This window comes from Sprattus sprattus (genome assembly GCF_963457725.1).
Source record: "Sprattus sprattus genome assembly, chromosome: 4".
Taxonomy (NCBI): domain Eukaryota; kingdom Metazoa; phylum Chordata; class Actinopteri; order Clupeiformes; family Clupeidae; genus Sprattus; species Sprattus sprattus.
The window spans coordinates 20,184,058-20,211,181 of NC_137923.1; the positions used below are offsets into that span (position 1 = coordinate 20,184,058).

General features: G+C 44.5%; 1 protein-coding gene across 1 annotated transcript; it reads right to left on the bottom strand.

Annotated features, from left to right (window-relative positions):
* Positions 1-520: 520 nt before the first annotated feature.
* On the bottom strand, positions 521-14,014 carry LOC308363719 (fatty acid CoA ligase Acsl3-like; the record flags this gene model as incomplete). The annotated part of the gene is made up of 14 exons (XM_080836551.1): positions 521-678; positions 953-1,110; positions 1,367-1,481; positions 1,682-1,873; positions 2,159-2,233; positions 4,417-4,589; positions 5,507-5,646; positions 6,063-6,134; positions 10,697-10,820; positions 11,273-11,423; positions 11,609-11,747; positions 12,660-12,769; positions 13,260-13,437; positions 13,664-14,014. 14 exons carry the CDS (start codon positions 14,012-14,014, stop codon positions 521-523), a joined length of 2,136 nt encoding a protein of 711 aa, XP_080692677.1.
* Positions 14,015-27,124: the final 13,110 nt, after the last annotated feature.

The following is a 27,124-nucleotide window of genomic DNA, read 5'->3' on the forward strand; positions in this document are numbered from 1 at the left end:
CTGCATGTGCTTAGCAGTGGAGGTGGGGTTGAGTGGAGTTGAGAGCTGACCAAACACAATGCTGAGCCTTCTTCACATCAGGTGTCTGGACTGCAAAGCAAGAAAGGTCAATCTGGAGAAAGGAGGAGGGGGACCAGGAACAAAAAGGAGAGGGAGGCGGCATTTTTGTACGAATACAAGAACACAAGGTGGTGGTGTAGTGTCTGGGGGCCAGGTTATAGTTTCTCCCTCTCGCTCTTCATCTCTCTTTCGCTGTCACTCTTTCCATGTATCTCTTACTTTCTCTATCTCTCTCATTCGTTCTTCATTCTTTGTCCTCGTCCTGTTAAATGACTAACTGCGTTTGCACGGATTCAAGTACACCTGTTCCTTCCTTTTTTCGTGGTCGCTGGTCCTGGCCAAATCCGAAAAAGAAGAAGAAGGAAGAGGAAGTGTTTGTGAGTGTGTGTGAGTGGCTTTTTTATGTCAGGGTGGGTAGGAGGTGCTGCACGGGAAGGGCTTTCCCCACCGCTTCCCTCCCTCACTTGCCCCCGTACATTCTCTCAATGTCGTCCTGGTAGTGAGTCTTGAGCTCCTTCCGCTTAAGCTTGAAGGCGTCGGTCACCAGACCAGTCTCCGGGGTCCATGGCTCGGCGCTTAGCCGGATCTTTTTGGGGATCTCGAAGCGTTCCATGTTGGCTGTGCAAGAGACACAAGGTTACGATTAAATCAAACTGCTTACAGATAAAGACACACCATTACCCAACTTTAATATAAGGTTATGTCTTAGACCAAGCAGGTGCAATGGAAAAGAATATGTTAGGTAATGTTTTTGTAACACATCAACCTTCATGGACACTTTGTGTTATGGTTGTAGTTGAAGGCTATGTGATTGTATGTGAGATCACATGACATTGAGGAAGTGGAGTAGCGGACCAGAGAGCGAGTGCAAGATGCAGTGCATGCTGGGTACCTGTGACAGCTGCCTCTGTGATGATACGCAACACCTCCTTCTCCATGACGGGGTTGTTACACACCTCCTCCCAGGAGTCCCGCACTCCACTATGCTGAGCCAGGGCCATCAGCTGTTTCTGATTGGGCACCACAAAACTGATCACGTACGACTGGTCACTGGGAGGAAGGAAGGAGTGGGTAGAAGAAAGGAAGGGAGGATGGGGGGGTAGTGGGATAGGAAAGATGGAGAGAGACGGAGAAAAAGAGTAAAAGAGATGAGAGTGAGATGTGATTATTAACATGTTCAAATTGTGTGAGTGGAACTGTGTGAGAAGTAGAGTGACTTGACCAGAGATTCTTCTTTGTGGGCTGGAATGCTGTGTGTGTGTGTGTGTGTATATATGAGTGCGTGTTCATACGAGTGTGTCCTTACCTGTTAGCGTAGGCACAAATGTTGTCGATAAGAGGACAGTTCTTCAGCACAGCCTCCACCCTTCCCAGGGACACATACTCTCCAGCCTGCAGCTTCACCAGGTCCTTCTTACGGTCTGATCTCACACACACACACACACACACACACACACACACACACACACACACACACACACACACACACACACACACACACACACACACACACACACAATGAGCAGGTAGGCGTGTACCACACTCTAGTGGACAAAATCTACACACAACCCCAGTCAGTCTTATCTGAATGCTCCATAGCTCCATGGTTCCACATGCTCACCGATAATCTTGAGGCATCCATCAGAATGGAACTCCCCGATGTCCCCAGTACAGAACCAGCGCTGGCCGTTCTCGTCCACGAAAAAGTCCTCCAGGTTCTTGGCCTCGTTCTTATAGTAACCCATGGCAACGTTGGGCCCTCCAATCACAATCTCCCCTCGTGGGTTTGGCTTGTCAGTGCTATGGTAACCGCCTGGAAGGTAACAAAATCATAAAAAATACAAAATAGAATATTGCTCAGGGCTATTTTTTGCTTCTTAATAGCATTCATCAGTTTCACTGAGCTTCTCGTTGCCCAGAATTTGTTTACACTGTTAAGTTAAACAAAAGAAGGGGAAGGAATTAAATAACCTTCATCACTTTAAATTGCTCAGTTACACAAACAAAGCAAAGAAAATCACAAAAAAAGAAGGGGGAAAGAAATGATCAAATGTTGACCTTCACCCAACCACCATTGCCACCCAAGACGCATACACACCCTCTTCCCAGTCCTTCAGTTTGATCTCGGAGCAGACCAGCGGTGCTCCCACCCTTCCTGTGCTGTAGTCCCAAACTGTAAACACACACACAAACACACACGAAGAGACACAAGGTTATGATTGTAAACAAACACACACGAACACACAGCATTAGCACAATCGACACAATCTGGCTCTGCTTATCTCCATGACATGCTTTGCTTATCTCCCTGACACATAACACCAGTCTTTATTCACATCATTGTTATGTTCAGGAGCGGACTGGCCATTGGGAAGTTCAGAAAGGTTTCCAGTGGGCCAGTCTAGAGAGGACTGATCAGATTATTTATTTACATTTATTTAAACATTAAAGAGGCCAAAGCATTACAGACCACAGCTTTGATGTAACTTATACAGATCTTAAAAAGGCAGTCTTATCTGTAAAGACATGAATGGGGCAGTCTGTAATAGCAGTGAGGGCTTTGTCAGTTCACTGCATGGAGAGAAAGAGGAACCCTGAAGCCATAAAAAGATAAGGCTTTTGTTTGGCTGTCACCGTATAGTGTGCAACAATCACTGACTTATTTTATCAGTCTGCTGCACATGACGAGGAGAGTAGTGACAGCCACTTGATAGCACATTCCTGGGCCGCATGTTTCTAGTCCACATCTGGTTATGCTCATGTTATGCTTTAAGTATGCTTTAGGTTGAGGTCAGACTTGCTCTTCCTATCAGACTGATATGGTCATTTCTGCCGATGCTACGGTGATGCATAAAGCATCTCCTGATCCTTTCTATGTTCCTTTATCTTCGCACTTGTAAAGCACTTTAAATGAATCATTGTATATGAATTGTGCTATATAAATATATATACTGTGTTACAGCCAATGCTACTACAGTATCTTTGCCTTATACATCACAGTCATTCTTCTAATGACTCTTCTGGCACAAACCTACACACTCTCCCTTTTAACTGATTTAATTATGAGGAACACGATAAAAGCCATAATAAGCACTGGGTTTATGATTGAAAAACACAGGCTGGACATTTCCTGAACCAGCTTGTGTATTCTAGCAGTGAGTTTGTGATGCCTGTGTTGACTCCAGGCTTCAGGAAAGACTAGTGAGCATAATCAAAGCTGTGCTGTACCAGAGGGCTGTCGACCCATCCATGCCTCATCTGTCCTATCTGAAGGGGTGTGGTGCCAATGCTGGGTGCATAGTGAGAGAGTGACGGTTCTTATGAGGACGTTGTGATCTGGGAGTAGCTCTAACTTCACTTCTTGGAAGCTCTTTCACAGATGGCACTATCTGGGTGGCTACGTGTGTCTGTCTGTCTGTCTGTCTGTGTCTGTGTCTGTCTGTCTGTGTGTCTGTCTGTCTGTCTGTGTGTCTGTCTGTCTGTGTGTCTGTCTGTCTGTCTGTCTGTGTGTCTGTCTGTCTGTCTGTGTGTCTGTCTGTCTGTGTGTCTGTCTGTCTGTCTGTCTGTGTGTCTGTCTGTCTGTCTGTCTGTCTGTCTGTCTGTCTGTCTGTGTGTCTGTCTGTCTGTCTGTGTGTCTGTCTGTCTGTGTGTCTGTCTCTGTCTGTCTGTCTGTCTGTCTGTCTGTCTGTCTGTCTGTCTGTCTGTCTGTCTGTCTGTCTGTCTGTGTCTGTCTGTCTGCGTCTGTCTGCGTCTGTCTGTCTGTCTCTGTGTCTGTGTCTGTCTCTGTCTCTGTCTGTGTCTGTCTGTGTCTGTCTGTGTCTGTCTGTGTCTGTCTGTGTCTGTCTGTGTCTGTCTGTGTCTGTCTGTGTCTGTCTGTGTCTGTCTGTGTCTGTCTGTGTCTGTCTGTGTCTGTCTGTGTCGGTCTGTCTGTCTGTCTGTCTGTGTCTGTCTGTCTGTGTCTGTCTGTGTCTGTCTCTGTCTGTCTCTGTCTGTCTGTGTCTGTCTGTGTCTGTCTGTGTCTGTCTGTCTGTGTCTGTCTGTCTGTGTCTGTCTGTCTGTGTCTGTCTGTCTGTGTCTGTCTGTCTGTGTCTGTCTGTCTGTCTGTCTGTGTCTGTCTGTCTGTGTCTGTCTGTCTGCGTGTGTCTGTCTGTCTGTCTGTCTGTCTGTCTGTCTGTCTGTCTGTCTGTCTGTCTGTCTGTCTGTCTGTCTGTCTGTCTGCGTGTGTCTGTCTGTCTGCGTGTGCCTGTCTGTCTGCGTGTGCCTGTCTGTCTGCGTGTGCCTGTCTGTCTGCGTGTGCCTGTCTGTCTGCGTGTGCCTGTCTGTCTGCGTGTGTCTGTGTCCAGCAGCAGGCCTTACTCTCGCTGATGGTGCCAGCTCCGCAGGTCTCAGTGAGGCCGTAGCCCTGTCCAACGGGGCAGCAGAAGCAGATGTTCATGAAGCGCTGTGTGGCAGCCGAGAGGGGGGCTCCGCCCGACAGCAGCAGACGCGTGTTCCCACCCAGCAGGGAGCGCACCTTGTTAAACACCAGCCTGGACAACACACACAGGAAGGCAGAACAGGTCAAGCAAGAAGAGGAGGTGAGGGGTGATGCATAGTAGTCACAACAGCGACAGCAACTAAAGCAATTTTCATAACCACGTATCATTGACACCGTGATAGAGTTCCCCTCCTTGCTCAAACCCCATATGTGAGAGGGAGATGAGGGGATCATTACAGGCTGATGACAGAGAATCATGTTGCAGTCATGGTTCAACAACAAAAATAACTGCTTTGAGGCTGTAAAGATATAGATCCCATGTTGAACAGCTGACTGTTGGAAGCAAGGGGAAGACAATAAAATAATAACATAATAAAACAAAATAAAGCCTTGATCCTCATAGGTCGAAAACTCACACAATAACCACCAGAAAAAGAAAACTTGAATAAATTGTGTGTGTGTGTGTCTTTCCAAACAGAGACGCGAGCAGTAAAACTGAAATATGCCATGAACAATAAGACAATAAAACCAGTACTTTTCCAGGAAGCCATTTCACAAAGCGGTGACCTAGCTCATAAAATGGTGCTGGTAGTCATCTCTACATTATGTGATGTGTGATGAAAGTTTAGTGCAGTAATTACGAAACACATCCCTTCTGACATCCCAGTCAGCCTGCTCTGCCAAACAGCATCATTTCATAAGAACATAGACAGCACTTCACTGCATCTTCAAATGTATGTATAAGTGGTGTAAATACCTTGTATAGCAGATTTGATATGATATAATAAAATATATACATTTTCCAGGCACAGTGCACAGACAGACCGACCAACGATTAAGTTGAAAGATGGAGATGACCAGATCACTAGACTAAGTGGTTTGATTGATGAAAGTGAAATTGATTGACATATTAATTGATTGACAGATTGACTGACTGATCCCCTCTGCCCATTGCAACTGATAGCGTACCGGTCACAGAGTGGCGTTCCATAGCCTTTGGAGATCTGCTCCATCTTGTAGTTATATGCGAGTACGAAGAGACTGCGCTGAACACTACTCATCTCCTCCACCTTGGTCATGACATTCTTATAAATTCGGTCCATGATCTCCTGCAGAAAGGAGAAAGGGAGAGAAAGAGAGCCACAGAGGGAGGGAGGGAGTGAGGTGGGGTGGAGCAAGAGACCATATTTCACAATAAATTGAGGCATGGGGAAAAGTGGATGCCAAAGAAGAGAAACAAGGGATTTCATAATGTGACTTTTAGCAGAGAAATGTATGCTGCCATTACAATGGGAGGCAGGGGTAAAGGAACGAGAGTGCAAGAGAGAGACAGAAAAGGTGGAAGAATGGAATTGTGAAAGACATGGGAAGAGAGTGAGTGTGTGACAGACAAAGCAATTGAAAGAGATGGGCTGTGGGTGCATGCGTGCCGAGTGGGTGAATGACAAAGTGATAGAGCACTGGACAGCCTCCAACCCCATGTAATCACAGGTGATGGATGGACCCTGAACACTGCAGCTCTTACCGGCACGGCTGCCATCAGGGTGGGCTTCAGCATGCTTGTGTCCCCTTTACTGCCCTTCTTTATCTTCGTGGACTGGGGGGAGAGAGAGAGAAAGAGAGAGAGAGAGAGAGAGAGAGAGAGAGAGAGAGAGCGAGAGCGAGAGAGAGAACAGGGAAACCATTTAAAGAAGCATTTAACCTCTTGATGTAAGAACATCAACCATGAAAATATAAAAAGTTGCTCGAAATGCAGGAAATCTGAACTAAACACCATCAGACATCAGCATTGAGAGCAGGGAAAATATGAAACAACTAAACATCTGCCCAAAACATCACCAAATCATGAAAATTGAACAGTGAGATTAGGTCAATCGTCTCTGAATGCAGCAAACAACCGTCTGCCAAACCATAACCAGTTAGTCTCATCTCTGGAGCAGTGATAAGCACATGTGTGAGCTTGGCCTTCAAGAATAATCAAAAGCCATTATAATCATACCAGACTGGGAGCCCAAGACATCAACAACAGCCATGAGGTCTGTGACCTGGGCCCTGTTCGGCGTACAACTGAAGCTAAGTTAATACATTTAGCTCGCGACATGAGATAATCTAGCTCGCTAAATGAGAACAGGCTATACCGGTCTGGCGACGTGCGCTAAATTACTTAAACCTCAAGTTAATTTGTCCCAGGCTAAACTTTTTTTTAACGGTACAATAGTCTAAACTCAAAGAAAAAGACTCATTTTTTTCTCCGCTAAGGCAGGAGGGAACTGTCAATAGGCTGTCTAAGACGTGATATCTTTTCCTATGTCGAATATGTGACTATGATGCAGCGGGTAGCGCTCATGGCTAGCATGCAACAGATCACTGGTTCGACCCCCCTCACCTCTGCAATAAACGCAGTTTCACATCTCCTTGTAAATCGCTTTGAATAAAACCGTCTGCTAAATGACTAAATGTAAATGTATTAGTAAGAAATTCAATAAATTGAAGCAATGAACATATATTGTGTGTATTTCTCTCTTCTTATCATGCATCCACCTTAATCATTTTCTACAAAAATTATATGCTATATGGTGTAGCTTAGGAGACTGAGACTTTATTCACTACTGCACAAAAACACGTTTGCAAAACTAGACGTTTGCAATGATGTAAGTTAAAGTAGGTAAAACAACGTTCGCCAATATCTCCGTAAGGGAGATGGGCTATGTGCTCAAATTTCCTGGGATCAAAGAAGACGTTAGTATTCATGTGCAAACTAAAAATCACGTCTCAGGATTGCTGCGCATGCAAGTTATTTCGGGTGTATCAACTCAACTGTACTAATACCACTGTCATATAATTATGAGTGCTTTGTTCTCCGCATCACCGACATTACAAAAATGAAGGGTACCACTCGCAAAAAAGTGAAGATATTCAATGTTCGCAGTGTTTGCAATAAAATACTCGAGAAGGTCTTTTAAATTAATTATTCCTTGTCGGATGGATCAGTAGCGCTCATACAAGAACTCATCATGATGGAAAAATGGATCTTGGCAATCGCAAAGAACTCTTCCTACGCTAATCAAAGTATCTAATATGACTCCTTGTCAATGGGATCCCTCCTTTTGTCGTTTGTGTGGCAAGCTTAGCCAGCTAAACTTTGGTTAGCCTGCCCTGGAGCAGGTTAGTGCTAAGTGATATGTTACTATGGTAAGTTATCAGAAGTTGCTTCGCCGAACTCGATAAAGGGGCGTTCTCTTTTTTTTTGCCTGGAATCTAGCTTGCTAAACCGCTTAGCGAGCGTCGCCGAACAGTACCCTGTGCCTTACACAGACACAAGAAACCAGACTGTGACCTGTGCATTAACACCAGACTTACCGGATATCATTATATGGCCTTCCAACAAACAAGAGACGAATAAATGGGCTATGTTGCAATTGTTCTTGCAAAACAGGCCACTGTTACAATGGTCCTCCATTTCATGGTCTTCATAGCCATCTGAGAATCCTCTCATATAAATATTTGGAAATAGGCCTCTTAGCCCTGTTTGGTTTCCCCAATGGTTTTGCCTTAAAAAATTACAATAAGGTCACAATGTTTTTTTTCCCCAACAACTGGTTGGCTTGAGTTGTGGTTTAAGACTCGATGTTACACAATAACATTTGGCACGTCTACGGAGATAATGCACTCTGGAAACACACTCTACCCATCCCTGGGTGGCCGTTCTTTTTCAGCTCTAGAGAACAGCTGCTGCCTCAGGGCTCCCAGAATCCTATGTGTGCTTTTAGCTCAGGCTGCAGGCCCAAACTGACTGAACAGATTCCAGATCAGCCACTGCCCCTACAGTTAATCACTCAGTCAGTGCTTTATCATTTGTTTGTTTAACTTTATCATTGTACAGCGTACAGCTACAGAGCCACTGAAATGCAGTCAGAATCCAAACAGTGCAAAAATGTGTATTATTTATAGATTAGTGCAGGCGTGAGTAAGAACTACAGCATAAGGGATGCTACCGCTTATAATATGCAGTATTATAAACAGTGGAGATGCAACATGGATACAAATGATTACCATAGTTAATATATTATACACATATATACACAGAGCTGTAGTGGAGAGGAGGTCTTAGCCTGACAGTAGGCCTGAACTGAACTGATCAGACACTGTCTCCTCAGTCAGTCAGCAGCAAGAGCTTTTAGCCTGAAGTGATCTGAGTGTCCCTCAGCTCAGTAAGTCAGACAGCCAGTCAAGTCTGCCAGTGAGTGGAGTGGAGGGGAGTGGAGTGGAGTAAGTGCTGGAGCTCCTAGCAGATGTAATGGGTGACACTGATACTTGTACCTTCTACATTAAGGTGATTAGAGATTACACCCATCAGTAAACCAGCTTTTACAATCACAACCTCCCTATAAAGCACGCCTGCTCAATGCTCTTCACGGCTCTCTCTGTCATAATTACACTGAGGGGAAGCTAGAAGAACAGTGTGTATGTACAGTATGTGTGTGTGTGTGTGTGTGTGTGTGTGTGTAGCGTGTATGTGCCTGTGTAGATATACAGTGCCACTTTAAAGTATGTGAACCCCTTGACCACTTAGGAGTTTTCTGTTGTTTTACCATGATTTTTCATTTTTTTCATCACCAATTTTCCATAGAAGGAATGTCAGGTTTATGTTTATCATTTGCATGTAGGGAATTGTTAGAGTAGCCAAAAGACTACATGAAACATGGAATTAGTCCATTTCAAAAGTAAGTGAACCCCCAGCTGAATTTGTAAAGTCAAGCAGGTAACAGATTCAGTGAAACTTATTTGGGTGCTTAATTAGTCAATTAAGCAAACCGATCATCTGAGACATCCTTAGGGAAAGGTTTGGGCAACACAGATTAAAAGAGGGAGGAAACCAACCAAACTACTGTAGTGCCAAGGTGTACCCACACAGATCAACAATGCCGAAAGGAAACGAGATATCCGAGAACATCAGGAAGAAGGTTCTGACAGCCCATCAGTCTTGGGAAAGCTATAAGACCATCTCCAAAAGATTCCAGCTCCATCCATCCATCCAAGACAAATAATTTAGAAATGGAGGGCATTCAACATGACTGCATCTCTGCCTAGAAGTGGACGCCCATCAAGACCATCACCAAGAAGCACCAGAAGAAGAATAAATCAGGTAAAAGTCAACCCACACATCACCTCTAAAGAGTTTCAGACCTCTCTGGCAGCATCTGGGGTAAATGTACATGGGTCTACAATCAGACGAAAATTGAATAGACATGACATTCATGATCGGGTTGCTAGAAGGAAGCCTCTGCTCTCAAGAAAGAACAAAACTGCCCGTTTCAACTTTGCCCGAGAGCACTTGGATAAACCAAAGGCCTTCTGGAAGTCCCTTCTTTAAACAGATGAGTCCGTGATAGAATTATTTTGTCACGATCAAAACCAACAATTTTCGTCTGATTGTAGACCCATGTACATTTACCCCAGATGCTGCCAGAGAGGTCCGAAACTCTTTAGAGGTGATGTGTGGGTTGACTTTTACCTGATTTATTCTTCTTCTGGTGCTTCTTGGTGATGGTCTTGATGGGCGTCCACTTCTAGGCAGAGATGCGGTCATGTTGAATACCCTCCATTTCAAAATTATTTGTCTTGGATGGATGGATGGAGCTGGAATCTTTTGGAGATGGTCTTATAGCTTTCCCAAGACTGATGGGCTGTCAGTACCTTCTTCCTGATGTTCTCGGATATCTCGTTTCCTCTCGGCATTGTTGATCTGTGTGGGTACACCTTGGCACTACAGTAGTTTGGTTGGTTTCCTCTCTCTTTTAATCTGTATGGCCCAAACCTTTCCCTAAGGATGTCTCAGATGATCGGTTTGCTCAATTGACTAATTATTCACCCAAATAAGTTTCACTGAATCTGTTACCTGCTTGACTTTATCAATTCAGCTGGGGGTTCACTTACTTTTGAAATGGACTAATTCCATGTTTCATGTAGTTTTTCAGCTTCTCAAACAATTTCCTCTAAACAAGTACATGCAAATGATAAACATAAACCTGACATTTCATCTATGGAAAATTGGTGATAAAAAAATGAAAAATCATGGTAAAACAACAGAAAACGCTTAAGCCCTCAAGGGGTTCACATACTTTCAAGTGGCACTGTATGTGTGTATGTATTTTTCACCTGGTCGGCTAGCGTCTGAGGGGAGGAGTATCCAATTCGGCAGCCGTGAGACACACACACCAGCTCAGCGCTCAACTCCAGCACATGGGCCAGGGGCAGGTAACCGATGTAGGTGTCATTCTCACTGCAGACATAAACAGACAAACGACACTCTATCACTTTACCATTTCACTGCACTTCACTACACTGAGCTTGTTCAGAGGTTTGAACAGCATATGGAGTTCATGTAACTACGCAGAGAAAAGTTAATGGAAGCAGAGGTCAATTGTGCTTTCAGCTCTTATTGTGAATTCATAGTGCCACACTTAGTCAAATGATTTACGCATTCCATGAATATAACACAAGAGTACTAATCAGAGAGAGGGAGAGGGTGAATGAGAATGTGTGTGTCTCTGTGTATGTGTGCCTGTGTGTGTGTATTTGTGTGTGTGCGCACCTGTGTGTGTGAGAGAAAGAGAGAGAGAAAGAGAGATAAAGAGGCAGGAGGGAGAGAGTGAGAGTATGAGAGCGATTGACAGATAGGTAGCGAGGGATTATGAAAAGGAGGCTATATATAGCGTGAGGAGGCAGGCCTACTCCAGGTCTGGGATGCGCTGCGCCATGCCGGTGATGCCGGCGATGATGTTGCTATGGGAGACCATGACCCCCTTGGGGATGCCGGTGGACCCACTGGTGTACATGATGACGGCAATGTCTGACGGCAGTGGCTGGGCGCGCGGCTTCGTCACTACAGGCAGAAACACACACACACGCAGGCACGCAAACACACAACATGCACACACACAGACACAAGCATACACAAAAAATAGTTACACAACGAATACACCAACCTATTTATAGGCAGTGCCTAACTGTCTGCTCATAGAGAAGAGCACAGAGGAGAAGCAAGAAGAAGAGGAGAAAGGCCCTTACTGTTCTCTGGTTTGGTCCCCAGTTCCTGCACGGCGGCCATATTGTGGACCATGATGCCTCTGGGCATTCCTGGCCATGTGCTGGGCTTACTGTCCACCACAATAATGTGCTGCAGTCTGGGCACCTCCAGCAGAATCGCCTGAGAGACAGAGAGAGGGATGGAGGCATTATTAAACTGAGCACAGTGAGTGAGTGAGTGGGTGGGTGAGTGAAAGAGTGTGTGAGAGAGAGAGAGAGAGAGAGAGAGAGATTATGAGACAGTGAGATGGAAAGATTGCTTGAGAGGGAAAGATTGAGACATAGTGAGAGTGAGCTTTAACATAATTAAATGGGCTTCATTTTATTATTAAAATACTATTAAGGGCAAACTTTAGCCCCTGTCTCCAATGCTATTTCCAGCTTTATCTGGGTGACTGCTGAGGGTGGATATGGCAGTGAGTGCTGCGGTCGAGACCTGAGACTTGCACCTGGTGCACACAGTAGCTTAACATAGCTTATAACACGGCTCTTCTTAATGCTGTAGAATGCTCCATTCACTTGAATGGAGCTTCCCAACGTTCTGCGGTCAGTTATTAACCGATACCTGACCGTTGCTATGGAATAATGACCGCTGTCAAGGAAAGTGGCCTTTTTGCCTCTGATTCACGTCTTTCGTAGCACTCCGCAAGTAGTCCGGTAAGTTATCAATGGAATTTCAGCGGACAGTTGAGCAGCTGTGTTCTAAAGAATGTTCAACGTCTTTGAAGTTCAACGTCTTTGGCAAACTATTTCTCTGCTTTTTAACACTACGTATAGTAACAAATACATTGTAAAAAGACACACTGTGTTAAGTGATTTTTTTGTTTTGGCAAGTAGCCGTATATTAAGCGGGATAATGTATAGAACGCCGGAACGCGTCGGGGTGCTGTTCGCCCTGTCGGGGCTTATTTTCCCGACAATGACCTGCGTTCTATACATTATCCCTTACATATGGTGTACCTTAGAAGCAGTGTTTTTCATCTAAGTCAGTCTGTCTGTCTGTCTGTCTGTCTGTCTGTCCGTTTGTGTCTACCTTTAGTCGGCTCTGTAGCAGGTCCTTACTGGTGATGATGTGTGTGACCTCGGTCTCGTTCAGCCCATGAGCAATGGCAGGGCCTCCCAGAGTGGAGTACAGAGTCACCACTAGTAACACAGACAGGGCGAACCAAAAAAAATAAAACAGTGGAATCAAAATTGAGAAAAGAAGCAAAAGGTACAACACCACAAAGTTACGAAATATTCTAGCATGAGTCATACAGTTTAACTAAACTCTCAAAGTTATATTAAAGTGTGCAGGACTTTGTGTGTGCGGCACTTCAAAGCTACATCATTCTATGGGCACTGAAGTCCACCTTTTCCTGAAGTCCTATATTTAAAAAGTATGTAGCACATAAATATGCTGGAACAGCACCTCTAAATAAATCAAGTCAATTGTCCTTCAAGCCTTGCCTTCTGGAGGCGTTTTGGAAGGTTTGGAAATTTCAAATGATGTTAATGCCACAGCCATTCCCATCCACTTTTACCCATATTCAAATATGGCTGTCCATGTTAATATACGCCCAGCTAAGTGAGTCTGGGTCGTCACACACAGACACACTGGTGAGATGGTGAAGAAGGGGATCTGGTGTCTCACCAGGGAAGTTGTACATGAAGCAGGCCTGGGCGGCGATGATCCACTCTGACCGTGTCTCACAGAAGATGGCGATGTTGCACTTGGGCTTCTGACCCAAAGCAGCCAGCCCGCTGCCAAAGTGTTGCGATGCCTGGAACGCCTGCTCGTACGACGTCCACTGGTACTCCCCCAGGATCACCTACACACTCACACACACACAGAAGGGGTAACCATCACACAAAAAAGCCAGGTACGTCTTGACAAACATGATCTCAGGCAGCTGCTACAAAGTGCTGCTGTAAGTTTATGGGGATAAAAAAATAACAAAACAAATATAAAAATAGGATATATAACAGAGATATACATCTTTGGCCTTCTATTATAGGTCTTTCATTGTGGGACTGTCATTAATATCTCTTTCTCACCTTCTTGAAGACTTTGCCATTGGGCTGCAGCTCGTCCTCCTCACTGAGGAGCTCCCGCGTGCCCAGGCAGTCTCTCTGGGGGAAGTTCTGCGCGGCATACTCAAACACCTTATCCAGTGTGTCCACGCCCTCACGCAGCGCCGACACCAGCCGCTGGACGCTGTTCAACGACCGGTAGGGTCCAGCAGGCCGTCCGCTCACCGAGCGTGCCTTGACCCGCTTGGCGCGGCGCTGGGTGGCCCCGGCGCCAGTGAGAACGTACCAGGGCAGGAAGGTGATGACGGAGTAGACCCACACCACCGAGCGGTATACCTGCAGCAGCAGTGGACTCATGTCCTCCTTCATCTTCATAATGGCGGTGGCGACGACAGTGACGATGACAACAATGATGATGTCACTTGTCGTGCACGGGGGTAGCTGTCTGACCCCTTACCCCTTACCCCTCTGCCTCAAATCCTCTCCTGCTTGCTCTGTGATTCGGCTCTTTGGCACCCACTGTCTGACTGGCTAGCTGTATCCTTTTATAATTCCCCTCTCTCCTCTAACAACTCCCTCTCTTGCGCTCTCTCTCCCTCCCTTTTTTCTCTGAGGGGATCTTTCCAGGGTCTTCAGGTTCACACTGGTCTTGTCACAGGCGTCCTGTCAGTTGCCTGCTTTCTAGATCCTCATGTGTTTCTCCAGTGGTGCTTTGCTCCTGCAAGGGTCATAAATGCACATGCTAGTGTGAGTGGATGAGGACATACACCCTTAGTACAGCACATCAAACAGAGAAAACTGTTGTGAACTCCTATGTTTATTCCTCTGAAGGGAATGAATTTGTTCAAGTTTCCACATCTGACAGTGGAGGACTGTGCCCCTTACTGTTGGTAACATTCAATTCATTCATTCATTCTAAGGTTACAAAACATCTCTTTAAAAGGACATGGTGACAACTTAATAGCAATGCAATTGCTGAGGTTTTTTTCCGATTAATTTTAACAGCATGTAAAATAAATCTCATGAACAGATAACACACAAAGGGTGGGGCAGAGCAAAGCTTTCCTCATCTAGGTGTCATCTTCAAATGTAGTTGCAGGCTTTGCACTGCCTTATAGAGGTGAGTTGAGGGGGCCTGGACACTTATCCACAGAAATAGGAGTTAGACAACAGCTTCTCTACAGATCCTTCGCTGTTCACACACACAGAGACACACCCACATTCTGCCTTGCCATTTGTGTATGTGTTACACTGTCTGATTGCACACCAGTTGGTCTATCCTAATCAGACCAGACAGACAGGTCCATCTCCTTGTGTGTGTGTGTGTGTGTGTGTGTGTGTGTGTGTGTGTGTGTGTGTGTGGGTGCCTTTGGTTGAAGAAAACCAGTGAAATGCAGCCACACCCATTGACTAATACCTGATCAACCACAACACGATCTAAGCTATGCCAGCTGTTACTGGTATAGCAGTATGATCATTCATAAAAATGAGAGAGAGATGGAGGGACAGACAGACAGACAGACAGACAGACAGACAGACAGACAGACAGACAGACAGAGAGAACAAGAAGTGCTTTGTGAGTCAGAGATGGTGAAGCCAATGCTAACTTAGGGTCATCTCTTGGCGGGAACACAGCGAGACAGAGGCGAGGCATGTGTGTGTGACTGGCTTATTATGGAGATGACACACAAGATGGAGGAGGAGGCCACAGCAGTATGCGGCATAGATTGCATGCGGGGGCTAAATCGCACACAGACTGCAGTTTCATGAGACTGTCTCACATTTAGGGGGGCATCGTGTTGGTGTTCAACAGGGGACAAAGTCTGGGCCAATGCAAATCAATGTTATTGCAAGTCCACAAAGACCGTCCCACCCAAAACACACTATAGCAGGGCTGGGATTGGTCCAGCTGCAAAGAAATGGCCCACGCCAAGTGACTTGCTTAAAATAGGAAAGAAACAAACAACAGGGAAAAAAAAATAAAAAGACAACGGTTTCAAACTTTCAAAGCAGTCCAAACCCCCCGCTGTCTGTTGACTCCTCAGTCAGCAGTGTCTGGGCTGTTGACTTCTCCCAGTCCATTAAACTTTCACGGCTCATACCAACAGCAAGAGGGGGAAAGAGAAAAGATGGTCTTCTTGGCTCATGGGTCGCGACTGGGCCTTATGGAGAGGGAGCAGGCACATTCCAAGGCGTGCCCCATGTTGCCTTGGCGATGAGCCTTCGCGTGCCTGTGCAGCAGTCTCACCACTCACACCCCCAACCCGACATAGTGGAATCAGTCACACACACAGAAGCACTCAGGTGAGAAAGGCCCGGTAAACAGGAGCAAGGCTGACTGGTTGCCTGCACGCAAACCCACTCTCCCTCTCCTGGTACACCCCAAACCAATGTTACTATTAATCCAAGCGGAAATGCTGAGAGTTCCATCCCAAATTACAACTCTTTCCCCTGGCCGGATTCACAACCTCTTCATATTGTTATGATTGTCTTTTAAATTCCTCCCCATTTCCCACCTCCTACGTGGACAACAAACCACACTTATTAATAGCAGGACTTGCCATGCAGGAGTCATTCAAAACCATCGTCTCGGGTCGTCATCTCTTATGGCCAGACACAACGTACATGTCTACCTGCTTGCCAAGTCAAACAGACACCAAACTATTGTAAAGACACATCTCAGAGAGAGGGAGAAAGAGAGAGAGAGAGAGAGATAGAAAGAGAAAAAGAAAGAAAATGAGAGAGAGATAGAGAGAGAGAGAGAGAGAGAGAGAGAGAGAGAGAGAGAAAGAGCACTGCCTGTCGCAGGGTTTGCGAGCGTAGAGGCCAAATAGCTAGTCACAGGTTCCCGGTCCCCAGTCAGCTGCTGGAAACCTGATACAGCTCACCTGCATTGCAGCAGGGCCTCCCGACAACAGCAGCCGGAGTAGAGGCGAGGGAGAACAACACAGGCACGCAGGCACGCAGGCACGCCGACACGCAGGAACGCATACACGCAGACACGCAGACACGCAGACACGCAGACACGCAGGCACGCACACAGCTTTTACAGCTAAGATAGACCAGAATTTAGGTAGGCCTTCCCATCATGACCCACTAATAGTTCGTTTTGTAAACATGCATGCCCAACACTGCCAAAAATCAATATCACCAACTAACGAGTATAACCTAGCTCACTGAAATTTGAAAGTATGGGCTTGATTTGTTTATAACACACTACACACACACATTACTTTGCGATGTAAAATTGCCATTCCCTTCAAGGATCCCCAATGGCAATGCCAAGATAAGTAATCCCATCTCGTTATCTATATCAAGAGCTCCACTGTCTGCCCTGTGATAAGTGTGTGGCTGGCAGTCTCTTAAAGCCGCGGCCTCGGCTATCTTCTGTCAACTAGTGTACTATTGTGCTTATCTTAATGTCAACAACACATCTTGAGTGTATCAGCTGTTGAACACCGTAAAAACATTTACAGGAGTCACCACCTGCTATGGATCTCTCCTTCTTTACTCTGTTATCCTGTGATGGCTCTCAGAGTGAAAAAAAGCAAAAGAGTCCATAATCTTGGCTTCATCATCAAATTGAGCTGCAGGCACTGTACGGCCTTTTTGAGGGGAGAAGAGAGGGGTTCATAACTTAACCACGGAAATTAGAGTTAGATAACAGCTTCTCTGTAGATTTGTCACTATTCACTCACACATTCTCACGCTCCCTCTTTCCCCTTCTCTCTCTCTCACACACACCTGCCATTTGTGCTAGAGTGTAGTCGCATTCCAGTTGGTCTTAGTGTCTTAGACTTAGTGCCACTACATCAAACTTATGCAGGGGCGGCAATTGCCTGATCGGACCTGACAGACAGGTCAGCCACCTTCTGTGTGTGTGTGCGTGTGTTTGCCTTCGGTTGAAGAAAAACAGTCAAATGCAGCCATGTCCATTATCTTATACATGTTCAACCAGCTAACAGCTTAAAGCCAAAAGCACAGCCCCAGACACAATTAATATTTGCATACACTGTAAAAACAGCTGTAACTGGTATAGCAGTATGATCATTCATGAAATGCAGACACTGAGATTTGGTAACACAACTGGATTGCCACCCTTTGACCTTCCAAGCAGCACCGCGAAAATTACAAAAAATATTCAAGAAATGTAATTTCTGAATCGGCATGGTCTGGTCAATACAAGCAGAACAGAGTGACCCAAAAGAATGTGACCCATGACCATGAACTGAACCAATGAACATGAATCAATGTAAAAATGTCATGACACAGCAATTTAACACATGACTTGGGACTACACTGACTGTGGCGGTACTGAAAGCGGAAGGAACCAGCTATAATAGGGCTGTGTACATCATTCTAGATGCCTCAGATCTCATAGCGCCTTTAATGGCGATTACCTTGAAACGTTATGTGGATTGAGCTCACTGAATTGTTTGTGAGTTTGTTTACAAACCCGGCAAGTTACCATGATACCATCATTTTACTTTCATCATGTAACCAGGTTGTAACGAAAATACTTCAATTAAAGATACCGCCGTTTAATAACCATGCGGGTAAGCAAACTTAGTAACGTAAATGTTTCTACTTAATTTTAACATTCAACATTTATAAAGATTTAGAAAGGTGCTAGGGTGATTGCTTATATGCCCACTTTAACTGTACATAGGAAGGTTCCCAAAAGGATGCTTTGGATTTAGCAATGTCACTGCAACAATGCAACAACGTTAATTGAATCATCTGGCCCGTCTCGCAAGCAAGTCAACAACTTGACATATGGCAAGCAAGATCACATCGGAGCTAGCCAAAATAATTTTGTTAGCTGACTGGCTACGGTCTAGGCACAAACCACACAGAACAACTACGAGAGCAACTAGCTAGCTAGCAATGATCAGCGACTCAGTTAAATGTGATTTTAACACATAGACAGTCAGCCAAATAACGCATGCTAGGGTGAAAATTAAAAAATACACATTTTGCATTAAACATATAGATTAGGATCTTAGGGACGATGTCTACGTTTTTAGCTAATAAGCTAACGAGTGGTTAACGTGAAACTAGTCAATGGACCAGCTAAACTACAGTCAATGGTTAACTGGATGCAAGGCGAATTTCTTAGCACCACTGATGGCTACAATATGATGCTGTGTAGTAGTCACGGTTACAGATGGAAGCAGATCGACAGAAATGTAAAGCATACATAAACCTGCCACAAGCATCACTCCAGTTCTGCCACTCTCTGTTACAGACACAATCCGAAACAATGACGTTAGCTAGTAGGCTAACAGTCATCACTGATTTGTTTCTACTGCTAGGTCGCATTAAGCCGCCAGAACATCGCACATCTGTAGCAACTCAATTCAAACAATAAAAGCTCACCGTATTCAGTTGTGATCACTGCGTCTTTACAAAATCGCGGTTCAAAATTAAAATAGATTAATTGTCGGTGGGTGAATGCAAGAATGGTTGGTGAAGCTAGTCAACGCTTCATAGTAAATCTGATGATACATTTTCTGGGTCGATCTACTCAACTCCCCGGCCCTCGTTATCAGCCCGGAAGTGATGGCAGACGTTGTCAAGCCAGAGGCTGCTTCTTGGCCTCTGATTGGACGATAAAGGGTGGCGCGTGCTTCGGGCTGCCATGACGTATATGGGGTTACCCACGGTCAGATGTGGTTTGTATTATGTGTTATTACATGTACTATTGAAATAAATCATATAAAACATCGTAATACTCAACCAATGTTTATTTTTATTCAAAGTACACTACCCAGCTATAATACATATATTGCAAGAATTAGTACTGAGTAGAGATATATTAATTACATAGCCAGATGATAGGATCAGTTGCGCCGCTGGTGTAGTGGTATCATGCAAGATTCCCATTCTTGCGACCCGGGTTCGATTCCCGGGCGGCGCACTGTCTTTTTACCAACCCATTTCACGGCAGTAGAATAAGGCAAGGTATTTAGGTAGCACGTATGTAAAAAAAAACAAAAAAGAAGGATTCATGATGACTTGTATTTGTAAGACCCACTAAAGCTGTTTACCTGTAAGTGAGCTGAAGCATCTGTAAGAATGGAACAGTTCTGTGGGGAAATGCACAGGTCTGTTTAGGGCAGTGGTCACCAACCTTTTTTGGCCAACTATCAAGACCTCTGCTTTGGTGACAGGCAAGATCTACCTATTGAGGCGTTGAGAGAAAAAGACTGTCCAGACTTCAGACTGTACTTATAAATTAACTTTTTATTTGGCCTAATTGTAATTGAATGAAATTAAACACTTTGGTCCAGCTTTCAAATTGATGTGACCAAAAACACACTAAATTACTTAATTTCAGTTCAACATAAAAAGGAAAATATTTCCTTGGTTAGCTTAACAATCTAATGAGACTAATTCTGTGTTGCAATTATTCAATATTGAGTAGTTACAGTTTCTGCTGTCTGCCCCTTACTGTCTTGTTGTCTTTGTGGCAATGACAATAAAGTACTTTGAACTTTGAAATTACAGGTATTCAAATCATTAAAATATTTAGGGTGCCTAAATATTTGCACAGCCAATCAGTGCGGGCACATGATGGCAGCACTCCGATCCCATCCAGTTCTCTCCATGGGGTCTCCATGGGGGGTTAACTGCTCTATCTCAAAGCACATGGCAGTGACCAATCTAGATCTTGGCCGCGTCAGTTCAAATCAAATGCGGAATGTTTACATCTGCTACCGTTGATTATACAGTAAATACGTTGTGAAATGAAACAAAAACACACCACAGTTAAAGTTGTAATAGTATTGATTGATTCACATCGATATGAATGGATTACATGACTAACAACTGGTGGAAAGTAATATGAAAATATTTGTTCACTGAATTAGCCTTCTGTCCCAAACAGTTGCGTTCCAGTTTCAAAGTTTCAGTTTCGCTTTCAGTATTTCAACGTGAATGAGAGGGAGCACGAGAACTGAGCGTCTAGCAGCGTTTATCATATCATATACATTATATATGATGCATGTATATGTCTGTGGGCACGATCTCAAGCACGTGCAAAAGTTGTTGTTGTCCAATTTGAATCAGATACGAGAGACACATGCGCGCCCAGTCCAATTACCAGCGGAATCGAATCGTGTGTCCAGGGGTTTACATCGGCGTCCAGTCGGACTCAAGTCGGACACAATGAATCTAGTTCTGCGGAGACACATGTGTCCAATATCCAATTTAAATCGGACTGAAATCGGAAATTGGACACATGTGTCCACACTGTATTTTTCACATTTGATTTAATTTCACACAATTAAATACTGCTACACTAAATATCATCGTCTGGAAAACACCCCAGTACTCAGTGTTAACTAGAAAATGTATAATATACCACTGTAAACTTTTTTTTGTGAAGACAGAGAAATGTATCATGCAGCCTCAGAGGGTGCCAACACTTTTAATACGAAAGTATGTAAAAGCAGGCTGCGTGCATATTAATATTTCGAAAACCAACGGGGTAATTGGAACTAAGTGGGAGTAGCCGATAACATAAGCGCAAACGATGTAACGTGACACCTTACACATTAATATTTAGAAACACGTTGCAGTGTTAAACGAGTCGTAGAAGTTAAAATAGACAAAAATCTGTCTCGAAAACCGTTGGTTTGGGTAAGCAAATACATAACGTTAATCTATAAATAGACTTAGAATATCGTTTTTTTATATAACCTCGATAACCAACATTACTACGACATCCAAGAGAGCTTGAGGATGTTAAGCACACGAGTTGAGCCTATTTATGAAGGTAAAGAGGTGTCAGAATGTTTGAAATCTCTCTACATTGGGCAACTTTACTAACCTGACGATGTCACACTCATAATTCTAGTCAGAAGAATATGAGTCAGATACTGCTCCATTAGGCTGTGATTATGGGGCGTGTTTCAACCGTAGACAATCGGGGCCAGCTGATACATTAAACTAAATACATTAAAGGCACCCAGTGCAACTTTATATAAACATTCAATGAAAAATAAACATTCAATTTCTATTCTTTTTTAAACGTAGTAAGTTTCAATAACTCCATACCATTACATATCGACATTCAAGGAGCAAAGATGAGACGTCGTTGTGTGGTGAGAACTGATAGAAAATCGTAAACAACAACAATCGCCGGTGGGGAGAAGCCATTTTTCCATTGACTGGAATCCTGCTTTATTTATTGTAGGTCACAAAAAATAAAGAAAATGGCGGCGATTGTTGTTGTTATCGATTTTCTATCAGTTCTCACCACACAACGACGTCTCATGTTTCCTGCTTGAATGTCGGTATGTAATGGTATGGAGTTATTGAAACTTACTACGTGTAAGAAAGACTAGAAATTGAATGTTTATTTTTAAGCCTCGAAAGTTGCACTGGGTGCCTTTAAGGATGGCGAAAACATCTTTTCGATCGACAAATGCCTTGATTGTGTTTCTCAGTTCCTCTTTCAAAATGAATGCGCTGTCAATGTCTTCTAATACAGATGTACAGACTCCAATATCCACATTTCAGCTCTCCAGTGGCAGCCATGTTTGTTGAAAACGCTTCAAACCACAAGCGCTCTTTGGTGACGTGGTTGATTACGTTACGGTTGATCACCTGTCCAACATCGTATAAAGCCCGCCCTGACAATTTGATTGGCTGTCTAGTTTTTGGTCGGGCATCATTTCCATAGACATATATACATGTATTTATGTCTATGATAATTTCTCCCCAACGGAGCGATGCCAGACCGAACTTCTAGACCTCAAATGTTGTGCGCGGGGCTAAATTCGGTCTGTCATCCAGGCAACAACTTTACCAGATCTGACTGAACATGTTGAACTCTTCTGACTGAACATGTTGAACTCTTCTGACAGTACCCGAAAATGACCAATAATCTTTTCTTACGTAAGAAAACATTTCAGAAGACACTTAAATAAGTGCTGTCAAACGACTAAAATATTTAATCACGATTAATCGCATTTTTGTCATAGTTAACTCAAAATTAATCGCGATTAATCGCACATTTATTGATCGCAAATTTGTATTATATATATATATATATATATATATATTTTATATATTTTTTAAATATATTTTTTAAATAATTTTGGAGATAGACAGGGAAAGGGGAGGGGGGTTTAAGGAGGCAAGAAACACAGGTACATTAGAAAAGATAAAATGATAAAATGTGGTTGAAAACTGCATATGAAGGGTCAAAGAGAACAGTAACATGTAGGTTGGATAGGCAGAGTACTTTATTTATCGATTTATCTGGATCTGGTGCAGAGTAAGATGCTGTCTGGAAAGCATGCATGGTCTACCCAAATGCTCTGGGCCTGAAGCCACATCAGATCCCTGTTGCTGGCCATTGCATTGGCCTGGGGATCTGGACCAACCTGCAATAAGTCAATTAAAGACCCTAATTATTTGTGTTGTATGCTACACTCTGCCTGCAAGTGAGTGGTAGTTACACTTCATCACTGTGCCACAAGGTTGCAAAGAATGCAAATTAGGCTACTCTTCACTTTACAACAACACCAAATGATGAACTAATGTTTTCTTTAAGATTGCGCATGCCTCAGAGTATCTATCCTTTTCTCATCAGCAGGAGATTGCACTCCAGTCCAGGCTGCTTTCACTTTTGACCTGCCCAACTCAATCCGATCAGAAGAAACAAAGTGTCACGCTTATTAGAGAAGGTCAGCAAATTCAACAGAAGCCTTTGGAAAACCAAATATAGGTTAGGAAGCAAACACAGAGTTGGTATCAGCGGTAGAACCAACCCAACCTCCTGGACCTGCAGTCGAGAGGAGTCTAGCAGGGCATAGACAGCATGTGAAGTGGCCCGGTGCCGTGGATAAGAAGCTGTGGGAAACAATCAATAGTGACCTGACCCTGTCTCTCGAGCAACTTCGAGGGGCAGTGGAGAAGAAGTTGGAGAGAATAGGGGGCATCATCTACCAATATGGGTCAGAACGCTTTGGAGTGCAAGAAAGGACAGGTGGGAAAAAGGTTCCAACCGCACCCATTTCCAGGAGGCAACAGGAGATCAAGCGCCTTGTCCTAGAAATGAGACAACTTAAGAGTCAGTGGAAAAAAGCCTCTGGAGTGGAAAGGGAAGGCATAAATGCGCTTCAAGTCGACATTAAAACCCGACTGGCATCCCTCCGCAGAGCAGAGAACTTACGGAAACGTAGAAGGAAGAAAGAACAAACAAGAACAAGGTTCTATAAAGATCCCTTCAAGTTCCTTAAAAGTATCTTCACAAAGGAAAAAAGTGGAACTCTACAAACAACAAAGACCGATCTGGAGGATCACCTAAAAGCAACACACTCTGACCCAAGGCGTTATGAACATCTCACCATTCCTACAGATATCCCACCAATTGACCCCCCTGAACACCACATTCCGATTGGCCCTCCAACATGGAAAGAGGTGGAAAACACAGTGCGTCGAGCAAGAACAGCATCAGCCCCGGGGCCAAATGGAGTCTCATACAAGGTGTATAAGAACGCACCAGATGTCCTGAGATTTATCTGGAGGCTTATGAGAACAGCATGGCAGAAGAAGATAATGCCTAAAGCGTGGCGTAGGGCAGGGGGAGTCCTCATCCCAAAGGAGAAGGATGCAGTGAACATCAGCCAATTCCGTCCAATCTCCCTACTAAACGTTGAGGGCAAAATCTTCTTTAGTGTCATTTCACAGAGGATGGGCGAGTATCTGCGAAGAAACAAGTACATCGACACATCTGTACAGAAGGCAGGAATATCAGGATTCTCTGGGTGCTCAGAACATTTCAGCATGATCTGGCACCAGATCCAAACGGCAAAGGTGGAGAGAAGGGACCTCCATGTAGTCTTTCTGGACCTTGCCAATGCCTTTGGCTCAGTGCCCCATGAACTCCTGTGGTCTGCCTTCGACTTCTTCCACATACCGGATACCATCACAGCCCTGGTTAAATCCTGCTTCCAGGACGTGCAGTTCTGCTTTACCACCGCTGACTTTACCACCTCTTGGCAGTGCCTGGAAGTAGGCATCATGGCTGGATGCACTATCTCTCCCCTGGCATTCACGATGGCAATGGAGGTCATCATCCGAGCCTCTAAGTGGGTTGTAGGTGGACAGCGGGTTGACTCTGGCCTGCGTCTCCCTCCGCTCAGAGCTTACATGGACGACATAACAACATTGACCTCCACCGTTCCATGCACCAGGAGACTGCTCAGAAAATTGGAAGAGAACATCAGTTGGGCCCGTATGAAGATCAAACCATCTAAGTCACGAAGCATCTCCATTGTGAAGGGAGTGCTCTCTGACCTGAAATTTTTCATCGGAGATGACCCAATCCCAACAGTGTCTGAGCAGCCTGTTAAAAGCCTTGGCAGGTGGTATGATGCAAGCCTAAAGGACAAAGACCAGGTGCAACAGATGCGTAAGGATATAGGATATATATCAGCAGTGGCCTACAGTCCATCGACAACACCCAACTGCCTGGAAAGCTAAAGGCCTGGTGCCTGCAGTTTGGACTCCTACCCCGGATGTTGTGGCCCCTCGCAGTTTATGAGGTCCCAATCTCAACTGTGGAGAAGTTGGAAAGAGCAGTCACAGGCTACATTAAGAGGCTTGGAGTTCCGCGATGCCTTACCACCATTGGCCTCTACGGAGATAGCATCCTCAAGCTGCCCCTCACCAGTCTCACAGAGGAGTTCAAGTGTGCAAAAACAAGACTCCAGATGACATTGAATGAATCCAGAGATTTAGTGGTGAGCAATAACGCACCAACCTTGGCAACCGGGCGCAAATGGAGACCAGCCAAAGCAGTGGAGGAAGCAACAGCAGCCCTCAAACATGCTGACATTGTGGGATATGTTCAGCAAGGAAGAGGAGGCTTTGGGCTAACAGCTACCCGCCCAGCTTGGAGTAAGGCCACAGCACCAGAACGTAGGAAGATGGTGGTGGAGGAAGTACGCCACCAGGAAGAGGCTGCAAGGTGGGCCAAGGCAGTCTCTCTTGGCAAACAGGGACAGTGGACGAGATGGGACAGTGTGGAGAGGAGGAAGATCAGCTGGAAGGACATGTGGGCAATGGAAGCGAGGCAGTTGAGCTTTTCCATCAGAGCTACAGGTGCATCTCAATAAATTAGAATATCATCGAAAAGTTGATTTATTTCAGTAATTCTATTCAAAAAGTGAAACTCATATATTATATAGAATGTTTACACACAGACTGATCTATTTAAAGTGTTTATTTCTTTTAATTTTCATTATTATAACTGCCAGCTAATGAAAACCCAAAATTCAGTATCTCAGAAAATTAGAATATTGTGAAAAAGTTACATATTGATGACCAATGGTGTCACACTCTAATCAGCTAATTAACTCAAAACAACGGCAAAGGCTTCCTGAGCCTTTAAATGGTCTCTCAGTCTAGTTCAGTAGGCTACACGATCATGGGGAAGACTGCTGACTTGACAGTTGTCCAGAAGACGATCATTGACACCCTGCACAAGAAGGGTAAGACACAAAAGGTCATTGCTAAAGAAGCATGCTGTTCACAGAGTGCTGTATCCAAGCACATTAATGGGAAGTTGAATGGAAGGAAAAAAATAGGTATAAAAAGGTGGACAAGCAACAGGGATAACGACATCTTTGAGAGGATTGTGAAACAAAGCTCATTCAAGGGAGATTCACAAGGAGTGGACTGCAGCCGGAGTCAGTGCTTCAAGAGCCTACACGCACAGACGTATCCAGAACATGGACTTCAACTGTCGCATTCCTGTGTCAAGCCACTCTTGAACCAGAGACAACGTCAGAGGCGTCTCACCTGGGCTAAAGACAAAAAGGACTGCACTGTTGCTTAGTGGTCCAAAGTTCTATTTTCAGATGAAAGTAAATTTTGCATTTAATTTGGAAATCAAGGTCCCGGAGTCTGGAGGAAGAGAGGAGAGGAACAGAATCCAAGTTGCTTGAGGTCCAGTGTAAAGTGTCCACAGTCAGTGATGGTTTGGGGTGCCATGTCATCTGCTGGTGTTAGTCCACTGTGTGGTCCAAGGTCAGCGCAGCCATCTACCAGAAAGTTCTAGAGCACTTTGTGCTTCTCTCTGCTGACCAGCTTTATGGAGATGCAGATTTCATTTTCCATCAGGACTTGGCACCTGCACACACTTCCAAAGGTACCAGTACCTGGTTTAAGGACCATGGTATCCCTGTGCTTGATTGGCCAGCAAAGTCGCCTGACCTAAAACCCATAGAGATTCTATAGGGTATTGTGAAAAGGAAGATGCGAGACAACAGACCCAAACACACAGAAGAGCTGAAGGCCACTATCAGAGCAACCTGGTCTTCCATAACATCTGAGCAGTGCCACAGACTGAGATACTGAATTTTGGGTTTTCATAAGCTGTAAGTTATAATCATCAAATTTAAAAGAAATAATCACTTGAAATATATCAGTCTGTGTGAAATGAATCTATATAAAATATGAGTTTCA